The following is a 23832-nucleotide window of genomic DNA, read 5'->3' as shown; positions in this document are numbered from 1 at the left end:
TGTATGCTTTTTAAAGGAGACTTTTCTGCTCATCAAGGCTGTGTTTATTTGTTTAAAAATACACACACAAAAAAAACTGTAATATTGTGAAATGTTAATGCAATTTAAAATAGTGGTTTTCTATTTTAATATATAATTTTTTAGCATCATTACTCCAGTATTCAGTGTCACATGATCTTTCAGAAATCATTCTAATATGCTGATTTATTATCAGTGTTGGAAACAGTTGTGCTGTTTAATACTTTTTTTTTTTTTACTTTTTTTTGGAAATCCTTTCTTTGATAAATAAATGATATTTTAAAGTATATTAAAATAAAGAACTGCTATTTTGAATTGCAATAATATTTCATAATGGTATTTTTTTCCTGTATTTTCTGTAAAGAGCAAACAACAGAACAAACAGCTTTGACAAAGATTAATCTATATTAATTTATACAGTGAACACAGTCAGAAGAATTGGTCAAACTGAGGAAGAGCTCCAACACCTGGAAAAGCGGTTGGAAAATGAGGAGATCCGGGCAGCAATTGTAAAAAAAAAAAAAAAAAAAAAAAAACCCCTCTCCAAAACAACATTGATTTCCTCACTAAAGCTCTCATCTTTGACAAAGTCAATCATTTATTTATAACTATTATACTGAATTTATGACTGAACAATGGTTTGTTACATACAGCGAGAGCATGAGCTAATTTATTAGAATATCTTTGTCATTGTACAAGTAAGACAATAAGATTTAGTTGAAACTTCCAAATTGATACTAAAGCTTAAAAATACAAATGATTTAAAATGGCAATAAAACATTTCAATTATAAAAAATTCGCAGCAGTATTAAAATAGCTCAGATGTGCAATGCAGCATTAAAAACAAAACGGTACAATCAGAAAACATAATGTAATCAAAACAGCAGGGTTGAATTTATTATTCCATGTACATTTGAGGTTAATGTGTGTACTGGGCTACTTTCTACTGCCTGACATTAGCATGTAATTCAGGTGTCAAAGTTGTGCAGATTTGAAGGAAAGAAGCCTGAAAGACAGTGGCAGAAGGATGCTGGACAGGTCTTCAAAACGTGCCACACTAATCAAACATTGTGGTGTCAGTACTCAATAAGTTACAACGCAAATCAGAAATGTTAAAAATAATTCCTTTACTGGTCATTTTAAAATGTCAAACTTTTTCCGCAATAGTTAACCACCTCAATCTGTATTATATATTAGGGCAGGGGTTTTCAAACCTGTCCTGGAGCCTCCCCTGCCCTGCACATTTCGCATGTCTCTCTCATCTAATACACCTGATTCAAATCATCAGCTCATTAGTAGAGACTGCAAGACCTGAATTGAGTGTGCCTAATAAGGGAGACATACAAAATTGGGGGGTGGGGGTGGGGGGGGGGCACTTCTACAGGCACTAAAGGCACTTCTACAGTGCCTCCTTCACTGTAGGAGGCATTTGAAAAAACGGTACTGTTCTCGTTCATTAGAGGTATGTATATACTGTATAACACATAACATTTACCAGAGAGAGTTACATTATTAAATTTTCACTGACAGCCCAAATTCAGTCGTGTTTTAGCCTAGACCCATAATTACTGTCTATTAGACGTATACATGTAGTTGTTGAATAGTGGTCTAACTGATGTCTAATCTATTCTTGGTCTATGGTTGGACATGTATTGCATTTTCACTGTCAGCCCAAATTTAGTCGTGTTTTAGCATAGACCAGTATTCACTGTCTATTAGACGTAAACATGTAGTCGTTCAATATTCGTATAACTGATGTCTAGTGTACTCTTGGGCTATGGTTAGACGACTATTGAACGACTACATGTATACGTCTAATAGACAGTGAATATGGGTCTAGGCTAAAACACGACTAAATACACGTCTAACCATAGCCCAAGAATAGACTAGACATCAGTTAGACGACTATTGAACGACAACATGTATATGTCTAATAGACAGTGAATATGGGTCTAGGCTAAAACACGACTAAATACACGTCTAACCATAGCCCAAGAGTAGACTAGACATCAGTTAGACGACTATTGAACGACTACATGTATACGTCTAATAGACAGTGAATATGGGTCTAGGCTAAAACACGACTGAATTTGGGCTGTCAGTGAAAATTTAAGGCTAAAACCATAGCCCAAGAATAGACTCGACATCAGTTAGACGACTATTGAACGACTACATGTATACGTCTAATAGACAGTGAATATGGGTCTAGGCTAAAACACTACTAAATTTGGGCTGTCAGTGAAAATTTTAGTCATCTAACTGATGTCTAGTGTACTCTTTGGCTATGGTTAGACATCTATTAAATTTTCACTGACAGCCCAAATTTAGTCGTGTTTTAGCCTAGACCCATATTCACTGTCTATTAGACGTATACAGGTAGTTGTTCAATAGTCGTCTAACTGATGTCTAGTGTACTCTTGGGCTATGGTTAGACATCTATTAAATTTTCACTGACAGCCCAAATTTAGTCGTGTTTTAGCCTAGACCCATATTTACTATCTGTTAGACATATCTATTAGTCTATGAGTGGTCTAACTGATGTCTATTAAAGTTTCACTGACAGCCCAAATTTAGTCGTGTTTTAGCATAGACCAGTATTCACTGTCTATTAGACGTATACATGTAGTCGTTCAATAGTGATCTAACTGATGTCTAGTCTATTCTTGGGCTATGGTTAGACATGTATTACATTTTCCCTGACTTAAGGAAGTTTTTATATTGAATCCTTGTTTGACATTCTCACTTTTCCCTATTAAGTGTTTAACTGCAAATCAGTGCCAGTTCATCTCGTTCAGATCATGCATGTTAGGCATAATTTTAAAAGTATAGTCTAATAGTGATATTAAATTTAGGTGAAGCTGATTCTGGGTATCGAAGGCTGTATTATTGACTGTTAGTAGCCTGAGTTTTATGTTCAAATAGCTGATTGCATGCAGGACACTTAGCAGTGGTCTAAAGTCCTTGCGTAATTTCATCTAAGGGGGACATTCTAATGTTTATTGCAGGTTCTACAAACATGCATAGAATGTTATCTTAAAATGCACACCTTAATGTAGTATTTATGTTTGATTATTAGTCTAGAATGTTACGAGTTGTGGAAAAGCCACGTCAATTCTCACAACAACCCACCAGTAGCCTGATGAGATGGAGAACTGGGTTATTTAATAAAAACAAACACAAACAAACTATTTACAGGCAATATAGTGATTGACCAAAATGGCTTTTACAGTGACAGTTTCTTGAACATTTTGAATATTTGGTTAAGCCATTTAGAAGAAACAACAACTTTCTTAATCCAAACATTTTGTCTCACCTGACACAGCTTTGTGTGACTAAAAACGAACCTGTTGTAAGGTCAAAGACCACAGACCATTTTAGAGAAACACTTGTCATTCTGGTGCCAGTGGGTCGGCACCATTGTTTGTGAAAGTAAAGCAAATAGTGTCAATCCTAAAGTGAATCCTGACCTTTCACCTCTCTATCCAGGACGTCTATCTCCGTTCTCCTGAATTGATCCGTTAGATTTTTCTGGATCTAGTGTGTGAGTGAGAAAATTCCCGTAATGATAATTGTCTTTGAAGAGAGCTATTACTCAAGAGTGTATCATTTTTCTGAGTGTCTATGTGGAATTTGCATTAGGGAGGAGGAGAGTCTTTAAATGGGTCCATTAGTCCGTATGCGCATCTATTTGTTAGTGTATGTGTGTACGGAGTCTAAGTGGTGTAGAGATAGTCTATGCAACAAAGGAAGTCAGCATGTCTTCAATATCTGCAGCGTACAAGGATTTATACATCTGAAGGACGCCACATACTCACCTTGAACACGCTCCAGGTAAGCTGTGCCTGGTGGGCCGATCTCATTAAAAAAAAATCTCAAGATCTAGATTTATTGCTCACACGATCAGTTATGGCTTGTAAATGGAAACCGGCTCAGATGCTTCCTGGCACCTTTTATTATGGTTGTCAGCCATTTAGAAATCTTGAATATAACTGTTTTATTTCAGTCTATGGGAGCTTGGTTGATCGCCACAGACTTTTACAGCAGACAAATAAATTTAACAATCTGCTTTATACCTTAATTAGAAAATTGTTTTCTTTTCTTTAGCCCTTTTAAGACAAAAATGAAGCCGCTCATGCTGCTGTTTTGGATTTTCGCTGTGCCTGTACAAACTTTTGTGCTTCAGCCGAGTAAGTGTTTATTAATTACTTATTATTAAATTATTGCTTTTACTTAATAATTGTTCAGTTCAAATGTAAATGCATTTGTATTATGGAACAAGTGAAGTTTGTCTGGAACTTTTTAATGTTCTTAGGTATTACAGATGGCAAGTCAAGTCATCAATTATTTATAATTTTGTATTTTGTGTTTCTAAAGTTCACAAAGATGTATTTTCACTTATAGGTGCAAATGTGACAGTCATGCAGAATGTATCTGTAGAAAGTGACCTTTGGGCAGAGAAGAGACTTGAGCATTTGATAGAAACTCTCGACACTAAAGAGGATAAAAGAAGTGAGGAAGAAATCACAATCCAAGGAGTGGAAGAAGAAACAGAAACAGGAACTAAACTGAACAGAACTGAAGAGCATGGTATGGAACAAACAAGAGGACTCACAGAAAGTGATGTGAAAAACAAGGAAGAAGTAGAAAATGAGGAGCAGCAAGGACAGAATCTGGATGAACATGACATCAAACCCATCCTCACTGTATGGAATATCAGCCATCCACAAGAAATTCAGGTTGAGGAACATCTACCTCCAACTGTCAATCAGACTACCATACCTCCTACCATGGCCACCGCCTCCCCACCGGTCCTGAACTTGCATACAAAATCAGTTATTGTACCTTCCTCATTCCCCTCTACTTCATCAGGACCAACAGCAACTACTGAAACCATAATCACAAAACTTCATATTGTGAATTCAACTGCTGAGGCAATTGGAGCAACTTTACTAGTAAATGAAAGTGGCAGAAATGATGATCTCAGAGTGGAGTTCCATGTGATGAACAGCTCTAAACTGGAAGAAGTGAGTGTTGATGTCACAGCAATGGCAGCAAGGGCAGGACCCACTGCAAAAGCCCCTCTTAGTACCTTAATGGTCGCATCAAAAAACAAAGCATCAGGCGCCAAGCCTAAAGACAATACGACACTGAAAACAAAAAAGAAGAAGGTCCTCAAAGTAAAGGCGAAGAAGTCCAAAGTTTCAAAAAAAGCAAAGAAAGTAAGCAAGTTAAAGCGAGAGAGAAAATCGAAGCCAACGGCACCCTCGTATTTTCCCTATTTTGAAGATCACTACTGTCCCCCAGAATGTTCCTGCTATGGGAGGTATGTGTCTAATGCATTTTAAACCAACATGCTTAAAATGATAGTTCACCCAAAAATTAAAATTCTGTCATTAATTACTCTCATGTCGTTCCAAACCCATAAGAAATTTGTTCATTTTCTGAACACAAATTATGATATTTTTGGTTAAATCCAATAGCTTTCTGACCCTGCATCCGGGGATGTTAGGTTTTAACAACAAAACCCCAATTGCTAGTCAAAACTCCAGGGGCCAAATATGACATTATTGGGGTCGCGCCAACCCGCGGACATGAAAAACAACCCGCAGCAACTAAAAAAAGTGAACAAGTTAAAGCGAGAAAGAAAATTGAAGCCAACAACACCTTCGTATTTTCCCTATTTTGAAGATCACCACTGTCCCCCAGAATGTATAAGTCTACTAAATCTTAAACCAACATGCTTAAAATTATAGTTTACCCAAAAAAACAAACATAAAAAACAACCCGCGGCAACAGTTAAGGTAGCCTAATTCCGCGGGAAATTCGTGGACTTTGCAACTCTGCTCTGCATAGATAGCAACACAACTACTACGTACCTGTAAGGTATTAGGGGCATGTTGTTATTTTTGTTTCCTTTGCGCAAAAAAGTAAAGTAGAAGTAGGGGTGTATTGGTTCGGCTCGGTTCAATAAGATACAATAGTTTGGTTGTTAATTCAATCGACGCCAAATTGCAGCTAACTCTAACAAATTGCCTCACCATCACAACCCTACTGGAGAAGTGTGTTTTTCTTTGGAGATGGGACATCGTTGCCTGTTACATCATTTGGACTGCCTTGTTGAGCACATTGACACTGAGAACATTATATTATATACACTGTAAGCTCTTTTATTCTTTTAAATGTAGTAGGATTAGTCCAACGAATTGTTCGGTTTGTAATGCGTACCAGAAATCGAAAGCCAAACGGTTCAATACGAATACCTGTAACGTTAAAACCCAAAGTAAAAGTATTCTTATAGCTTCATAAGGGACATTATGGTTGAACCACTAATGTCACATGGACTTTTTTTAACAGTGTCCTTACTATCTTTCTGGGGCTTTAATGTGTCAGTTGCGTTGCTGTCTATGCAGCTCAGAAACCTCTCGAATTTCATCTAAAATATCTTAATTTGTGTTCTGAGGATGAACGAAGGTCTTATAGTTTTGGAACGACATACCTTTAAGAATTGTCTTGATGCTGCAGAGATATTCCACTGGAAAAAGTTTATATGCTGTAATTTGACACACTCTCTTATTTTTCCAGGGTTGTGCAGTGCTCCGACAAAGATCTGGGCAAAATACCTTACGGAATTCCTTACAACTCCCGTTACATTCTCTTAATGAACAACCACATTGATAGCATTCAATCGAAGCTGCTCTCCGAGTATGACTCCATGGAGTTCCTGGTATTAAGCAACAACCATTTAACAGATGAGACGACTGAAGGTACCTTTGAAGGGATCAAGAGCCTTAAGAGACTCTACGTGGAGCGGAACCTTCTCCAAAGTATCCCCAATGACCTGCCAGTTACTCTTGAGGAGCTTCGGCTGGATGGCAATGAGATAAGGGTGATGTCTGATGCAGCTTTCGGGCGTTGCCCAAACTTGCTGATCCTCAGCCTGAGCAACAACAGCCTGGGGAACAAGTCATCCACTATCCCTCCAGGAGTTCTTCTACCTTTGGGCAAGCTTCGGACACTTACTCTTTCCTACAACCAGCTTGCCTCTGTTCCCCTACAGCTTCCTCTCAGTCTTCGAGAACTCTATCTCAAAGGGAACCGCATTCAACGCCTCCAAGGTGACATGTTCTGGGGTGCAGCAGAGCTTCAGGTGCTGGATCTAAGTGCAAATAGATTGAATGATAAAGGACTTGGGAAGGCATCTCTATTGAACGCCAGTCGCCTCGAGAGTTTAAATCTAGAGGGTAACCTACTCAAGCAGGTTCCTCTCCATCTACCCCGCAGCATAAAGACCCTTAACTTAGAGGGAAACTTGATCTCTAGCATTGGAAAGGATGCTTTTATCTCAATGCCTCAGTTGGAACATCTAGGCCTTGCAAGAAACAAGATCACTAAAGTGGCCCTTGGTGCCTTCCGGGTTCTTCCACTTCTGCATCAGCTAGACATGAGTCACAACGCCTTACAACAGGTGCCACGGCAGCTGCCATTATGGCTCCACTCTGCAACATTCTCGCACAACAAGATTCGTGTAATTCCACGGGATGCTTTCTGTTGGGGTCGAGGCAACGAGTCTCCTCTCAGCCGCCTCGTCAGGGTTCAACTGGAATATAACATGATAGATCTGGGCCATCTGGACACGTTGGCCTTCCGTTGCCTCAGAGGCTTTCAGGTGGTGCAGTTTTACTAAGCTGAACCACTTGGGAATCCCTGTGAATGGTCAACATATGGGTCCAAGTGGAATTCCAGCTTGGTTTTTCTTTCTTGTCTAGACTGAAGACCTTTAGGAGGGTCGGCAGCATCTGGTACAATGATGGAGAAAATTGGTGAACTTTCAGTAGGACAAAAGTCTGAAATTTGTGGTTAATAATAAGGAATCTACATAGACTGCAAACGTCATATAGGACAAGAAAATGTATCCTGGCTCTGATCTACAAGCCTTACAAAATAGGATGCATTGCTCCCGATACATAAAGAGCCATTGCGCTCATGTGGAAACAGATTTGAGTCTGGCCTAGGTCACGACCCATTCCTGATGCCCTTTCTTCACACACTCCTTCCTGTTTATGCTTAAAGGGGTAGTTCACCCAAAAATGAAAATTATGTCATTAATTACTCCTTTAATGTTATTCCAAACCTCTAAGACCTTCGTTCATCTTCACAACACAGATTAAGATTTTTTTGATGAAATACAAGTTTTCTGACCCTGCATAGACAGTAATGCAACTGAAACATTTAAGACCCAGAAAGTTAGTAAGGACATCATTAAAATAGTCCTAGGACATCTGTGGTTCTACTGTAATGTAATGAAGCTACAAGAATACTTTTTGTGCACAAAGAAAAACAAAAATAACGTGTTGTGGTACTCTCGTGAACATGCGGTAAAGACTAACTCGGAAGAGAAGAAATTGTTGAATAAAGTTGTTATTGTAGTTTTCTTTGCACACAAAAAGTGTTCTTGTAGCTTCGTAAAATTAAGGTTGAACCACTGATGTCACATGGACTATTTTAGTGACATCCTTACTAACTTTCTGGGTAGTTACGTTGCTGTCTATGTAGGGTCAGAAAGCTCTCGGATTTCATAAAAAATATCTTAATTCCTGTTCCAAAGATGAAGATCTTACTGGTTTGTAATGACATGAGGATGAGTAATCAATGACAGAATTTTAATTTTTGGGTAAACTATCTCTGATTTGATTAAAAAGCAAAATATAACAGGATTTTCATTTCTGTGGCCTGGGTTACTTGACCTCAATAAGATGTGTTGATGTTTTATAACTGTTACATCACTGAAATGTAACTAGTTGTTAAAAGCCAGAAAGAACAAGGTTGTTTCGCTTGGATGAATCCCAAGATCCAAGCTGTTTTGAGATTACATTGTTTTTACTTGAGTCTACTGTATTTTATCATTTAGGTGTATTGCTTATGAAAATAAAACCGCTGTTTTCTACCCTGGCAGTCTACTTTATGTCTTTCTTCAGCCAGTGTTATATCAGCACTCCTTTGCCAAAATGGTTTTTCATGACCTTAGGCACTCCAAAAGATATACTGTCTATGATTCATGCTATAATAGCTTTTACCAAGTATATAAAATATTGTCAGTGTGTTTTTCATTATTCATAGTGAAAAAAAGTGTTTTTCTGAAAATTGGTTGTTATATTTTTCTTGGTAAACGCTTGGCAGGCTTTGCTGCTTGGCTGTGGTTATTCTTGCCCGATTTGAAGTGTAGAAAAGCACATTATTCAGAATTTGGCGGAGGTAAACTTAGCTGTTTTTCTCACAAACATGGGACTTACAAGGTCCATCTACGCCATTTACAGCAATTCCAATGTGTGTGGTTTTAATTTCCACTGCAAACAAACATGTTTGTTGCTCCAGATTATGCTGGATTGGTCTAGAATTAAAGAGGATACTACCTTGTGGGACACTCTTGTATTCAGTTGTATTCACCACTAGATGGCAGAAGAGCATATTTTAAAACTTCTTCACAATGCATAACTTTACATCATACTTTTTACACATTTATCCTGGTTAATGTTAAGTTAACGTGAGCTCTTAGGAACCATTATGCACTAGTAGACTTATCTTCAACACTTTGACACATTCCCCATTCTCGAATGTTTGCGTATGTTTGTGTCCTAAATGACTGTTTTGTGCCTAATTTCTTCTGACCTGTTGAAAGCAGATGCAAATGATGTGCCTGCTCTAGGATATGACCAAATCTGACAAGGTGCTGCCAAAGTCGTGAGGTCTTTACTTTCAATTAAGTGAGACTGGTTAAGCAAACCATATGAGTGTGTGTAAGTGCAGAATGAGTCAGGGAATACAAAGAAAGAAAGAGGTGAAGAGGGGGAAGGGGGTGACAAAGTGAGAGAGAAATGAGATGGAAAGAAAGCAAATAGCAGCTTCATGTGTAGGGTTGGTAAATTCCATCTGTCTAATAATGCAGGAAAGCTACGTGGCACTGGGAGACAGCTGCATAGAGAGAGAGAGGGAGAGAGAGAGAAGAGAGGAAGACAGAAAAAAAGAGAAGGATTTTAGGAAGGTGAAGGACTCTTCCAGAACCTCCCTACAGTCCAGCAGGACCCTGACCCCTATCATTTATCATTTTGTCTTTGACATTTTTTTACTTTTTTACTTTTCATGTGTTTCATTTATCTTAATAGAACCAGTGCAATGTGAAGGTTTTTTACACTCTAAAAATGCTTTTGTACTTTTCACATGTGCATCTGTCAAACACAGGCAGCAGTACAGTACCAGTCAAAAGTTTTTGAACAGTAAGATTTTGTAATGTTTTTAAAAGAAGTCCGGCAAAAACAGTAAAATTCTGAAATATTTTTACTATTTAAAAGAACTGTTTTCTATTTGAATACATTTTAAAATGTAATTTATTTCTGTGATCAAAGCTACATTTTCAGCTTAATCCTCCAGTCTTCAGTGCCACATGATCCTTCAGAAATCATTCTAATAAGCTGATTTGCTGTTCAAGAAGCAATTTCCTTATTGTTAATATTTAAAACAGTTGAGTACATTTTTTGCAGGATTCTTTGATCAATAGAAGGATCCAAAAATCAGCATTGATCTGAATTAAAAATCTTTTTAGCAGTATACAGTGCAAAAATGCTTTTCTTACTTAGATTTTCTGTCTTGTTTCCAGCCAAAATATCTTAACAATTCTTAAATCAAGAAGAATTTTAAAATTATTTTCTTGTTTTCAGAAAAAAAACAAGTCAAAATTAAGTGAGTTTTTGCTTAAAACAAGCAAAATAATCTGCCAGCGGGGTAAGCAAAAAAAATCTTATTTCAAACAGAAAACAAGATTATTTTTCTTACCCCATTGGCAGATTATTTAGTTTGTTTCAGGCAAAAATGCACTTCATTTTGACTTGTTTTTTCTGAAAACAAGACAATAATTTTTACTCATCTAGAAAATCCTTCTTGATTTAAGAATGTTTAGATGTTTTGGCTGGAAACAAGACAAAAATCAAAGTAAGAGCACTTTTTAAAGTGTAAAGGGGGGGGGGGGCAGACATTATAGAAATTAATATTTTTATTTAAGAAGCATGCTTTAAATTGATCAAATGTGATGATAAAGACCTCAGAAATGCTGTTTTTCTGAACTTTCTATTAATCAAAGAATTCTAATCAGCTGTTTTCAACATAAGAATAAAAATACACATTTTTTGAGAAGCAAATCAGAATATTAGAATGATTTCTGAAGGATCATCTGACTGGAGTAATGATGCTAAAAATACAGCTTTGAAATCACAGGAATAAATTACATTATAAAATATATTCAAATAGAAAACAGTTATTTTAAACAGTAAAAATGTTTCAGAATTGTACTATTTTTGTTGTCATTTGGATCAAATAAAAGCAGGCTTGGTGAGCAGAAGAGACATTAAAAATCTTACTTTTCAAAAACTTTTGACTGGTAGTGTACATGAATGTTTAATCATTACATGAGCTAAAATAGGCGGCGTAGAAACAAGCTATTAGGCGAAGGAACAAGATTGCAAACATCTCATGAACCAGGGTGTCAAGGTACGAGGTTAAACTTTTTTTTTTGCTTAACGTGTAGTTGTCAGTTCAACACAGTAAATTTAAAAGTAAAGGCAATGCGGAAAATCACGTGCAGCAGTGTAACCACAAAAAGCCTGCTCTCTTCTACGGCTAATGCTAACATCTGTGATTCCATTAGAATTCAGTCTAGCCTGTGGCGTTTAATGAACAGAAGGCCTGAACTTAGTTACCAATGAAGAATGTCTGCAAACACAAAGCCAGGAAATGAAACCCCACCCTGAAAAAAAAAGGGAAAAGGAATAAATGGATAGCGAAAAAGCGTCTGCCCAGGTCAATAAACAGAAAATCAGGTCAACGCTGGTCTGGAGGACCTGTAGACTTGGGTCATGGGGAAATAGTGAGTCTGGGATACCTGAAAGAGTAAAAACACTCGGGTTTGATCACTCTTTCTGTTATTCCGTGGTGGAATGAGCTTCCAGTTTCCATTTTTTTTTCCACACATACACTTCTGCAAGAATTTGGTGTTACAGCACTGCTAATATCTTTGACCTTTGGATGATAAATTGCTTGCGTTTGTCCTCATTTTCAAGTCACCTGGATAAAAACATCCACAAATGGAAATGTTAGAATTAGATCTTGTTTTGGTTTAATTAACAAGTTTGACCTCTGGGAAAAATTTGGCTGTTAAATTTATCCATGATTTTTGTTTATCTGTGTTTTTGTTTTTGTGATCTGATCTCTCAAAAAGCAAAAGAGAACTGTACCATGATATAATCGAACGTAATCTCAGTGTTTTATATAAAAGTATGTTCTTACAAATTCATAGCCTGACCCTTGAGGTTAAAGGGACACTGGTTAAGTTTTTAAAACTGAGTGATTCTGCTATTACAGCAACCGAAGTGAGGTGGCGCTTGAGTCAGTGGAGAGGAGAAGGAGAGAAACAGACAGAAAAGAGGGAGGAGAGAGATATGGGGAGGTGGCAAACTGAGCAAGAACGAGTAGAAGAGTTGAAGACAGGACCATGGGAGCCAGACGGACCTCTATACACCCACACCCACACTTATATATATGCACATATGTATGTATTTTCACTTACAGCCCCTGATCTCTCTCGCTATCACTTTTCTTTCTCTTCCCTCTATTTCATTTAACCTTTAATGGGACAAACACTTTAGTGTGGACACAAGGTGTATGCAAACCTGGAAGTACAAATTCTCATTTACAAACTCCACAAGAGGGCTGCTTTGTTTATTATTTTTCAGAGGAGTGAATCACTTCCTCACATATACAGATGCATGCAAATGTATACATATGAATATAAATGAAGCCGTTTTCTATCCTGAAAAGCTCCATGCAAGCATATGTGGGTGAACCACGCCTCCTTTCTTATGCACCGTGTGTGTGTGTAGGATACAGGATCTTATATTGGTTCATCTCAGGTTATTTAGTTTAGACAGTTTTGACTATCTAAACAGTGTAATTAAAGAACATTCTGTTTAGATAAATAAACAGTACCTGCTGGAAGTGTGTCGTTATATTCCTGCTGTTTTATCATCTATCCTTAGATGCAGCAAAAGGATATTTTCCAGCCTGAGGAACATTCACAAGCCGTAAACAACACCCTTATTAGGGTCATATGTCTCCCGGTTTTAAAGTTAAAGGTCAAAGGTCAGTGTGCTCGTTTTACACCAGCCCTGGTTTTATCCCCAAAAATGTTATCTGTGAGGCTGGATTACAAGACCCCTGAGCATTCAGGTGTGCTCTTTAGGGTCTTTATAAGAATTCCACGCTCCCACAGTGTATTTCCAAAGCTTTATTAGGTTGTTTTTGCCACTTTGAAAACCAAGAAAGAGTACAACTGAGCTTTTTCTTGTCTTTTTCACACCAGAAATGTACCCTTACACAAATTAACCATTTTATTATATAAAAAATGTAGTAACCATGGTTTTTTTTTTTTTTGGTGTATTGATTACCATTTGTGACCCTGGACCACAAAACCAGTCGTGAGGGTCATTTTTTGTTAATTGAGATATACACATCATCTTAAAGGTTTGTCCGAGATACAATTATTTGAAAATCTGGAATCTGAGGGTTCCAAAAAAAAATCTAAATACTGAGAAAATCACCTTTAAAATTGTCCAAATGAAGTTCTTAGCAATGGATATTACTAATCAGAAATGACGTTTTGATATATTTATAGTAGGTAATTCACATAATATCTTCATTGAACATGATTTTTACTTAATTTCCTAATTAATTTGGGCATAAAAGAAAAATAGATCATTTTGTCCCATGCAATGTATTGTTGGCTATTGCTACAAATATACTTGTGCTACTTATGACTGGTTTGGTCCAGGTTTACATTTGTATAACCACAGTTTTACTACAAATACCATAATTAAACTACAGTCGTGGCCAAAAGTTTTGAGAATGACACGAATATTAGTTTTCACAAAGTTTGCTGCTCAACTGCTTTTAGATCTTTGTTTCAGTTGTTTCTGTGATGTACTGAAATATAATTACAAGCACTTCATACGTTTCAAAGGCTTTTATCGACAATTACATGACATTTATGCAAAGAGTCAGTATTTGCAGTGTTGGCCCTTCTTTTTCAGGACCTCTGCAATTCGACTGGGCATGCTCTCAATCAACTTCTGGGCCAAATCCTGACTGATAGCAACCCATTCTTTCATAATCACTTCTTGGAGTTTGTCAGAATTAGTGGGTTTTTGTTTGTCCACCCGCCTCTTGAGGATTGACCACAAGTTTTAAGATCTGGGGAGTTTCCAGGCCATGGACCCAAAATGTCAACGTTTTGGTCCCCGAGCCACTTAGTTATCACTTTTGCCTTATGGCACGGTGCTCCATCGTGCTGGAAAATGCATTGTTCTTCACCAAACTGTTGGTGGATTGTTGGAAGAAGTTGCTGTTGGAGGGTGTTTTGGTACCATTCTTTATTCATGGCTGTGTTTTTGGGCAAAATTGTGAGTGAGCCCACTCCCTTGGATGAGAAGCAACCCAACACATGAATGGTCTCAGGATGCTTTACTGTTGGCATGACACAGGACTGATGGTAGCGCTCACCTTTTCTTCTCCGGACAAGCCTTTTTCCAGATGGCCCAAACAATCGGAAAGAGGCTTCATCGGAGAATATGACTTTGCCCCAGTCCTCAGCAGTCCATTCACCATACTTTTTGCAGAAGGTCAATCTGTCCCTGATGTCTTTTTTTTTTTGGAGAGAAGTGGCTTCTTTGCTGCCCTTCTTGACACCAGGCCATCTTCCAAAAGTCTTGGCCTCACTGTGCATGCAGATGCGTTCACACCTGCCTGCTGCCATTCCTGAGCAAGCTCTGCACTGGTGGCGCTCCGATCCCACAGCTGAATCCTCTTTAGGAGACGATCCTGGTGCTTGCTGGGCTTTCTTGGACGCACTGAAGCCTTCTTAACAATGCGTTGGAAAGTTTTTTTTCGGGATTAAGTTAATTTTCATGGCAAACAAGGACTATGCAGTTCATCTGATACTTTCTGGAGTATTTGCAAATTGCTATTATAAAAACTTAAGCAGCAACTTTTCCAATTTCTAATATTTATGGAATTCTCAAAACTTTTGGCCACGACTGTATAGTGAGTGTAGCAAAACCATGGTTACCATAGTTTAACTATAGGTACCATGTTTTTTGGTTTAATTTATAGTAAAACCATGGTTAATTTTTCTAAGGGTAGAACTAGTGCTCTTTAGGATTTTGGCGGTTTGACGGGTTAGCAATTTTTTTCCCCCTGACTGTGCTTTTATATTATTCAAAATGTATAAAAGAGTTGCAGAACCACTACATTTTAGTCACAATCCAAACAAACATGCTACATATACCATCAGCAGTTTTTGATGTAAATTAAATTGTATAATTTAAAAAATTAAAGCAGAAACATAATGGTCTGACCCCAGTTTTGTAATATTATGCTGCATAAAACATACCTGAACGAAACAAATACAGCAGACAGGCTGAATGAGACGCAAATTCACTCTCTGACAGCAGGTGGCGCTTATGAACCGGCAGCAATACAGCACTTTTTCGGTTACTCCTGTGAACAGAGCAGCACAGCGCTTTTAAATACTACATTAATATGCATTATACAAGGTAAGATGAAAAGAAAATACCATCTAAACTTTTCTGAAGACAGTCAAAGTTCCTCTCAGAGATGCATTCATATAAACCCACACCCCTAGTTCAGTATTTAGAATTTTCTTCCTGTATATGAACAGTGAGTTTGCAGAACCACTACATTTTAGTCACAATCCAAACAATCATGCACATATAGCATTAGCAGTATTTGATGTAAATTAGATTGTATAATTTCACAAAATTTAAAGCAAAAACATAACTGTCTGACCCCAGTTTTGTAATATTATGCTACATAAAACATACCTGAACAAAACAAAAACAGCACACAGGCTGAATGAGACGCAAATTAACTCTCTGACAGCAGGTGGCGCTTATGAACCGGCAGCAATACAGCATTTCTTCGATTACCCCTGTAAACAAAGCAGCACAGCGCTTTTAAATACTACATTAATATGCATTATACAAGGTAAAATGAAAAGAAAATACCATCTAAACTTTTCTGAAGACAGTCAAAGTTCCTCTAAGAGATGCATTCATATAAACCCCTCACCCCTAGTTCAGTATTTAAAATTTTCTTCCTATATATGAACAGTGAGTTTGCTCTGCCTGCTACGGTATTTTCTCTTCTTTGCATTCATCTTCAGCATCTCTAATGGCTTTATTTGCCCAGTTAAAGAATTAGTTGTGTGTTATTAATAGTTCTAAAAGTTTTCCAACCATTAGTCAGAAGTGTATGCAGTTAACAGGGATCTTTTTTTAATTAAGGATGCTGTCATACCGTTTGAGTAATTAGAGTTTAAAACGGTATACCGCCCACCGCTATTTAGGACAGTAAACAATGACCTAGCAATCATCCTTGAAACTGCTTAGCAATGTTCTACCAACCACTCCGATCATTTTAGCAACCAATTAGCATTGTGGTGGCAAGTTTTGCCAGGGCAAGCACTACTCACATTTTCTTCAGGAAATATAAAAATCGACCTTGAAAACAGTCAGTAATTCCTGTTTTTCCCTGCCCTCTCTTCTTTACTCGTTTCGTTCCTGACTGGACAAAAAGTCTATTGTAGAACGAACACAGTGTTTTCTCCTCAAGCAGACGTTACCTAAGCACTCTGAAGTCGATACTTGGCCTACTATTTTTCTGTCACTTTTTCCTTCTAATACCGTCCCGTATATGTCAATTGGAATTAGGACGCTAGCTTCATTAGCTGAGAGGGAAATGCTTGTGAAAACGCTCTGGTGATTTACCGTTTGCCACTAGGAAGCTGGGTAGGCATTCATGACGCAGCTTTTTCTAGGCCTGGAGACGCTCAGTAATGTGATCCAGCTGTGGCAGACCAGTTTGTAAACTTTACTGTGCTGTTTGCTTGCGAGGAGGTTTACCGCAGTTTTAGCGTTGATATCTGCGCGCAACGTTCAACTTTTCAATACGTGACATTCAAAATCAAAGCCAAGAAATCAGAGAGTTCATAAACACACACTCATCAGCAGTGATGAGTTTGCAGCACTTTTTAATGCTGCAGCCCAAAAGTCTATTACAACCTCTAATGAAGTTTTCAATCGCTGCGTGAGTGTCTGTTTGGGCAAGTATGAGGCCTTCAGAAGAAAGCAGGATGTGTTCACGGAGATAATTGTTGTTTTAATGTGTTTCCTGCATCAGATGTAGGCCGCCTGGAGGGCCCTTCAATGATTGTGTGTGTGTAGAGTCATGATATCCACAGAGGCTTTGATATACCATCTGGCATTTAAAGGTGATTTTAGCAGACTCATCAATTTTCACCTAGCCTTCAAACCTCTCAGCATGATCTGTCTTGAATCTTTGACTCACCCTTTTGTTTTTTCAACAATTCAGTTCTAGATTCTAAGGTGCAAAGTAAAGCTCAGCATAAAATAATGCAATATACCAGTCAAAAGTTTGGGATTGGTAAGGTTTTATTAACATTGTTGGAAAGATTTTACTTATACAGTAAATACAGTAAAATTGTATAATATTATTACAATTTAAAACAACTGTTTTCCATTTTAATGTATTTTGGGATGTAATTTATTCCTGTGATGCAAAGCTAAATTTTCAGCATTATTACTCCAGTCTTCAGTGTCACATGATCCTTCAGAAATCATTCTAATATGCTGATTTGCTGCTCAAGAAACATTTATTCTTACTGTTGTTGTTGAAAACAGTTGTGCTACTTAATATTTTTGTAGTACGAACAGCATTTATTGAAAATACTAATATTTTGCAGCATTATAAATGTCTATACTGTCACTTTTGAATAATTAATACATCCTGGATGAATAGAACGGTATTTATATATAGCAAACCAGGGGTTCTGCATATGCATGCAGTGTGAAATAGTGCTTATTCTTGAGCTCCAAGGAAGCCACATCTGTTTACCGTTATTGCTCATTATGATCATATAAACATGTGAACTCATCAAGCTCAAGTTAATACGTTCATGGATCAAGTGTTTGTATTAAAATATGGTGAACTGAACCTTGTGCTAATTATTTACTCTCTTTGTGACGCTTTGAACATGTGTGAACACTAAATGCATATTAATTTATTCCGTCATTTGGCCTCAGCATATATTATAGTAATGTTTTTAATCAATTTTTGTGTTGTTTTCAAAAAATATATGAAACATTACAACATAAATAAATTTACATGCAATTACACGACCAGTCAAAAGTTTTTGAACAGTATTTTTTAAAAATGTTTTTAAAGAAGTCACTTTTGCTCACCAAGACTGCATTTATTTGATCTGAAATACAGCAAAAACAGTAATATTTTGAAATATTTTTGCTATTTAAAATAACTGCATTCTACTTCAGTATATTTTAAAATGTCGTTTATTCTGGTGATTTCAAAGCTGAATTTTTTAGCATCAGTCACAAGATCCTTCAGAAATCATTCTAATATTCTGATTTGCAGCTCAAAAACAGATATTATTATTATTATGTTGAAATCAGCTGAGTAGAATTTTTTCAGATTTCTTTGATGAATAGAAAGTTCAAAAGAACAGCATTTATCTAAAATAAAATTCTTTCGTAACATTATAAATGTCTTTATCGTCACTTTTGATTAATTTAAAGCACCCTTGCTAAATAAAAGTATACATTTCTATAATTTATCCCCCCCCAAAAAATATTTTCAGATAAATGCTGTTCTTTGGATACTTCTGTTTTAAATATTAATAGTAATACTAAAAATGTGTCTTAAAAAGAAATGATGCTGAAAATGCAGCATTTGGTCACAGGAATAAATTACATTTGAAAATATATTCAAATAGAAAGCTGATATTTTAAATAGCAAAAATATTTCACAATATTACTGTATTTTAATAAAATAAATCAAATAAATGCAGGCTTGGTGAGCAGAAGAGACTTCTTTAAAAAGAAAACCTTAAAAATCTTACTGTCCAAAAACTTTTGACTGGTAGCATACATAATTTAAAAACTTTTTCCATGGAAAATATATGCTATATCTTATCTTTTTAAAATGGTATATAACATGGTTTCCACAAATATATTAAGCAGCAAACACTTCAGAATTGATAATAATGAGAAATGTTTCTAGATCAACAAAACAGCCTATAACAATGATTTCTGAAGGATCATGTGACACTGAAGACTGAAGTAATGATGCTGAAAATTCAGCTTTGCATCACAGGAATAAATTACATTTTACAATATATTCAGATAGAAAGCAGTTATTTTAAATTGTAATAATATTTCACAATTTTAACTGTACTTTTCTGTTTTTCTGTATTTGAGAAGTAGTGTGCATACAGGATCTAATATATATAAAATATACATTTATTTTCTTACCACGCTGAAATCAAGCTAAAATTCAGATTTTTTTTTTTTGATTTTTTTTTTTTTTTTTGCAGCACAGAACAGTCACTGGTTTCAGATGGAGAAATGAACAGAAGCAGATGTGTTGTGTGTCGAGATGAGATCAGCCTCAGGAAACCGAGCCAAGCGGAGATGAGAGGAGAGCCAGGAGCGCGCTTAGGTAAGCAGGCACTCTGTCACGCCAGACACGCCGCTGGAGTCGTAGTGGGTAAGCAAGGCAAGGTTCACGCACTGATCAGTCAAAATGTGAGCTACACTGCCAGCATGACAACTTGAATGAGCTGGAACACACACATGTGAGCACACGCTCTCGCATACACAGACTGAAACTGATAAATGGTGATGTAAAACAGAAACAGCAGATCTATGTTTCATCAGTCAGCAACTTGGACTGTGCAGCACAGCCACATGTCAAAGAACCCAAAGTGTCAAGAACGCATACAATGCCAAAAAGTCATTATTATTGCAGATATGTTACTTTATTAGCACTCACCAAGTGCTCACTACTTTGAGTTGGGGAGTTTTCTCTGTGCTTCTTAGGCTCTCTTGCTTTTTGTCATTCTCTTTGTGTGTATGGATAACTCATTCTCTATAAAACGTTTTAGTGGTAGAAGAAAGCAAGCCACAGGCACTTGATCTCAGTTATGAAAATGTGAAGCATTCAGCGCAGAATATACGCGAACTGTAGAACAAACACACGTACGTCCAAGAGAAACAGACTGGGCTGCTATTATATTCTCTGGAGGATGATGGGAAATCAGCCCCACTGGGCACAGAAAGGAAGCCACGTGAGTGGTTTCACAGTGACTTTAGGATTTCATTCATCTCACAGACTTTGTTCACTGAAAGCAGACTTACGGGTGACAAGAAAATATCTCGATAGTCGTTAACTATCGATTCTGAATTGCTGCTGCTGTTGGTTATTGCTGTTGTTGTAGATTATTGCTGCTAAAAAGCAAGGAACTTGCTACTGCCAATACATACACCGGTACTGTGCTGTGAGTATTTAGTATATTCAGATCTAAACAGGTGGAGCTGGGGAGGTGGAGGGTTTCAGATGAACTTTGAAAGCACACTGCGAACTGCTTTAGTGAATGCTAACCAGACACTAAGCTAACTAATAACCACTGAATACATTTAAAAATACTTAACATAAGCAAAAATGAATTTAACTTTTTTTTTTAATTAGACTATTGCATTTAGTACTAAATGAAATGTATATACACTACCAGTCAAGATATATTTTAAAATGTAATTTGTTCCTGTGATTTTAAAGCTGAATTTTTAACGTCATTATTCTAGTCACATGATCCTTCAGAAATCATTCTAATATTCAGATTTGCTGCTCAAAAACATTATTATTATGCTGAAAACAGCTGAGTAGAATTTATTTCAGTTTTCTTTGATGAACAGAAAGTTCAGAAGAACTGCATTTATCTGAAATAGAAACCTTTTGTGACATCATTAATGTCTTTATCATCACTTTTGATCAATTTAAAGCCTCTTTGCTAAATAAAAGTATTAATTTCTATAATGTCCTCAAAAAAAGTACTCAACTGTTTTAAATATTGATAATAATAATAATAATAATAATAATAATAATAATAATAATAATAATAATAATTAATGTTCCTTAACAGCAAATCAGCATATTAGAATGGTTTCTGAAGGATCATGTGACTGAAGTAATGATGCTAAAAATTCAGCTTTGAAATCCCAGGAATAAATTACATTTTTAAATATATTCAAATAGAAAACTAGAAATAGAAACAGTAAAAATATTTAAACATTTTACTTTTTGCTGTACTTTGGATTAAATAAATGCAGGCTTGGAGAGCAGAAGAGACTTCTTTAAAAAAAAAAAAAAAACATTAAAAGTCTTACTGTTCCAAAACTTTTGACTGCTAGTTTATTTTCATTTTATGTATTTACGTGAGCTAAAAATAATCATAATCAAATCTTTCCTAACATCGTCTGTCATTTTTTATTTACTTTGTGCTTATCATAGAATAATGTGCAATGTCTTAGAATTGATCTAAAATAATATTTGACGGTAACAATTAAGATGCTTAACTTTTGGAACAGACTTCGCTGCCTAAAAATTCTCCCTTCATAAGTTTGTTTGAACAACAGTAAAACAACAGTCAGATATATTGTAACTGATTTTGGACAGAAATTGGTGCCAATAATGGAGAAAAAAAGCAGAGAATGTCGCTTTATATTCTCTCCCTATCAAATGCGCAAACACAGAATGAGATAAAAACAGGCGCAGTGATGGCCAGGCGCCGAGGCCTGACATATACAAAGGAAGTGTTTCGTCTGGCAGTCAGTGTTACCAGGCATTCTGGGCGACGGTCACAGAGAAAAAGCTGAAAGCTCCACATTGCCCCATTGAGAAGAGAGTTGAAGAAAGATGGCTGACCTTCTATTCAGCCAAACTCCCCGTCAGTCATTCGGTTGGCTAAGTGTGAGCTTACAAGCATGGCGGCCGACGCGGTGGGTGGGTGGAAAAATACTCCCATATTTTGTTGGAATCCTCTGTTTTTTTATGTTCAGGTTAGATTTAAGAGTTGCTACTTTAGTTTCTCTAAATTTTAAAGTAGTGTGTTGCTGTGTGATAAGGCATGTCTTTGAAAGACCTGGGAAGGATAAAAAAACAAAAGAATAATGGTTCAAGATGTCTGGGACAGAGGAGGGGGTTTTGACCGTTTATTCAAACTTTAGACAGGAAAGCTGAGCCAAGGCCTTGATAAAATCAACAGGATCGCAGAGGTCTGGGAACAATAAGCCAATGGGAACGTTCATTTGCGGCAGACACAAAGAGAAAAAGCAATAACACGATGAGCAATCAGTTTTGGGGAAACAGTTACAAGAAGGAAATATTTACTTGCACTTTCTAACAAAATGATTAAGTTTGAATCTTCTCTATCTCTTTTTTCCAGTGTGTGTCTTTGTATGGAGGCTAAATCTTTTTCCCCTCTACTGGCCCTTTCCTGACCAGCCAGACTCCAAATCTCCCCTGAATTTGTACATTCCTCTGGTATTGCCTAATACATTTTCTTGTCAGGGTGTGTGTGCAAAGTATTGTGAACTAGAGTGTGTGTATATTGGGTGTTATTTGGGGTATGGCTGTGTTTTTGTGTCATTTGTGTGCGTTCAGGGTGGAAGCATCTGTTTATCTTGTTATCACTGACATTTTTTTCGTGATGCGCTGCAGACGTTTGGCTCTCTGGGGTTGCTTAAAAACTTCCATCTTTCAGCTGCGGAGGAGAACAGGCTTGTTTTTACTGTATTTTGCCGATCCAAAATATAATAAATTACCTGGTGTTGATCAGTTAAACCAGTCAAAAATGGTCACTATGTTGTATTTAATCTTTCTTCAGTCCTTAAAAAACATACATGTAATTGAGAAGCAACATTGTAGAAGATATAAACTTATAAAGGGATAGTTCACCCAAAAATGAAAATTACCCCATGATTTACTCAACCTCAAGCCATCCTAGGTGTATATGACGACTTCTTTCAGATAAATACAATCAGAGTTACAGGTATATAAAAAAAAATCCTGGCTCTTCCAAGCTTTATAATTGCAGTGAATGGCTGTTGAGATTTTAAAGTCCAATAAAGTGCATCTATCCATCAAAAAAAGTGCTCCACGTGGCTCCAGGGGGTTAATAAAGGCCTATATCTATATTTAGAACTTTATAAACTGTAATTTCTAGCTTTAACTAACTTTTGTTAGTTATAAACATCGGTCACAAATTAGAAGTGCAAAACAGAGATGTCTAAAGAAAAATATTGGAGGATTTCCATATAACCCAAGAGGATTACTGTAAACAAAACTTGGTTCTCACGAGACTAGCATATTTTCACCAGACCTTACGCTACGACTACATCCTCCTACGTTATTGCTGCAACGTTACTCTCTCGTGAACGCGTGTACGACAAAGGAAGCTAGAGATTACGGTTTATGAAGTTTTAAATATGTATACTTTTCTTATACAAACGCATCGATTCGCTTCTGAAGTCCTTTGTTAACCTCCTGTAGCCGTGCGGAGCACTTTTTATGATGGATGGATACACTTTATTGGACTTCAAAATCTCAACACCCATTCACTGTTCATTTTAAAGCTTGGAAGAGCCAGGATATTTTTTAATATAACTCCAATTGCATTCATCTGAAAGAAGAAAGTCATATACAACTAGGATGTCTTGAGTGTGAATAAATTATGGGGTAATTTTCACTTTTGGTTGAACTATTCCTTTAATACATCCTTACTTAATTTTTTGAAAAAAAAAAAATAATGATTAAGTTCTGCTT

At 36.7% G+C, this 23832-nt stretch overlaps 1 protein-coding gene across 1 annotated transcript; it reads left to right on the top strand.

Annotated features, from left to right (window-relative positions):
* Positions 1-4138: 4138 nt before the first annotated feature.
* LOC141332804 (uncharacterized) lies at positions 4139-7702 on the top strand. The gene is made up of 3 exons (XM_073837764.1): positions 4139-4205; positions 4420-5341; positions 6601-7702. Exons 1-3 carry the CDS (start codon positions 4139-4141, stop codon positions 7700-7702), a joined length of 2091 nt encoding a protein of 696 aa, XP_073693865.1.
* The last annotated feature ends 16130 nt before the right edge of the window (positions 7703-23832 follow it).

The sequence above is a fragment of the Garra rufa genome, chromosome 4 (genome assembly GCF_049309525.1).
Source record: "Garra rufa chromosome 4, GarRuf1.0, whole genome shotgun sequence".
NCBI lineage: Eukaryota > Metazoa > Chordata > Actinopteri > Cypriniformes > Cyprinidae > Garra > Garra rufa.
Note: the sequence above shows the minus strand (reverse complement) of the source record. Positions and strands in the feature narration are given on the sequence as shown.

What these genes read in the sequence shown, in the direction of transcription:
- LOC141332804 (XM_073837764.1), top strand. Translation starts at nt 4,139, where the DNA reads ATGAAGCCGCTCATGCTGCTGTTTTGGATTTTCGCTGTGCCTGTACAA. An exon ending in AACTTTTGTGCTTCAGCCGA is followed by an intron (nt 4,206 to 4,419) that starts GTAAGTGTTTAT and finishes TTTCACTTATAG; the next exon opens with GTGCAAATGTGACAGTCATG. An exon ending in GAATGTTCCTGCTATGGGAG is followed by an intron (nt 5,342 to 6,600) that starts GTATGTGTCTAA and finishes TTATTTTTCCAG; the next exon opens with GGTTGTGCAGTGCTCCGACA.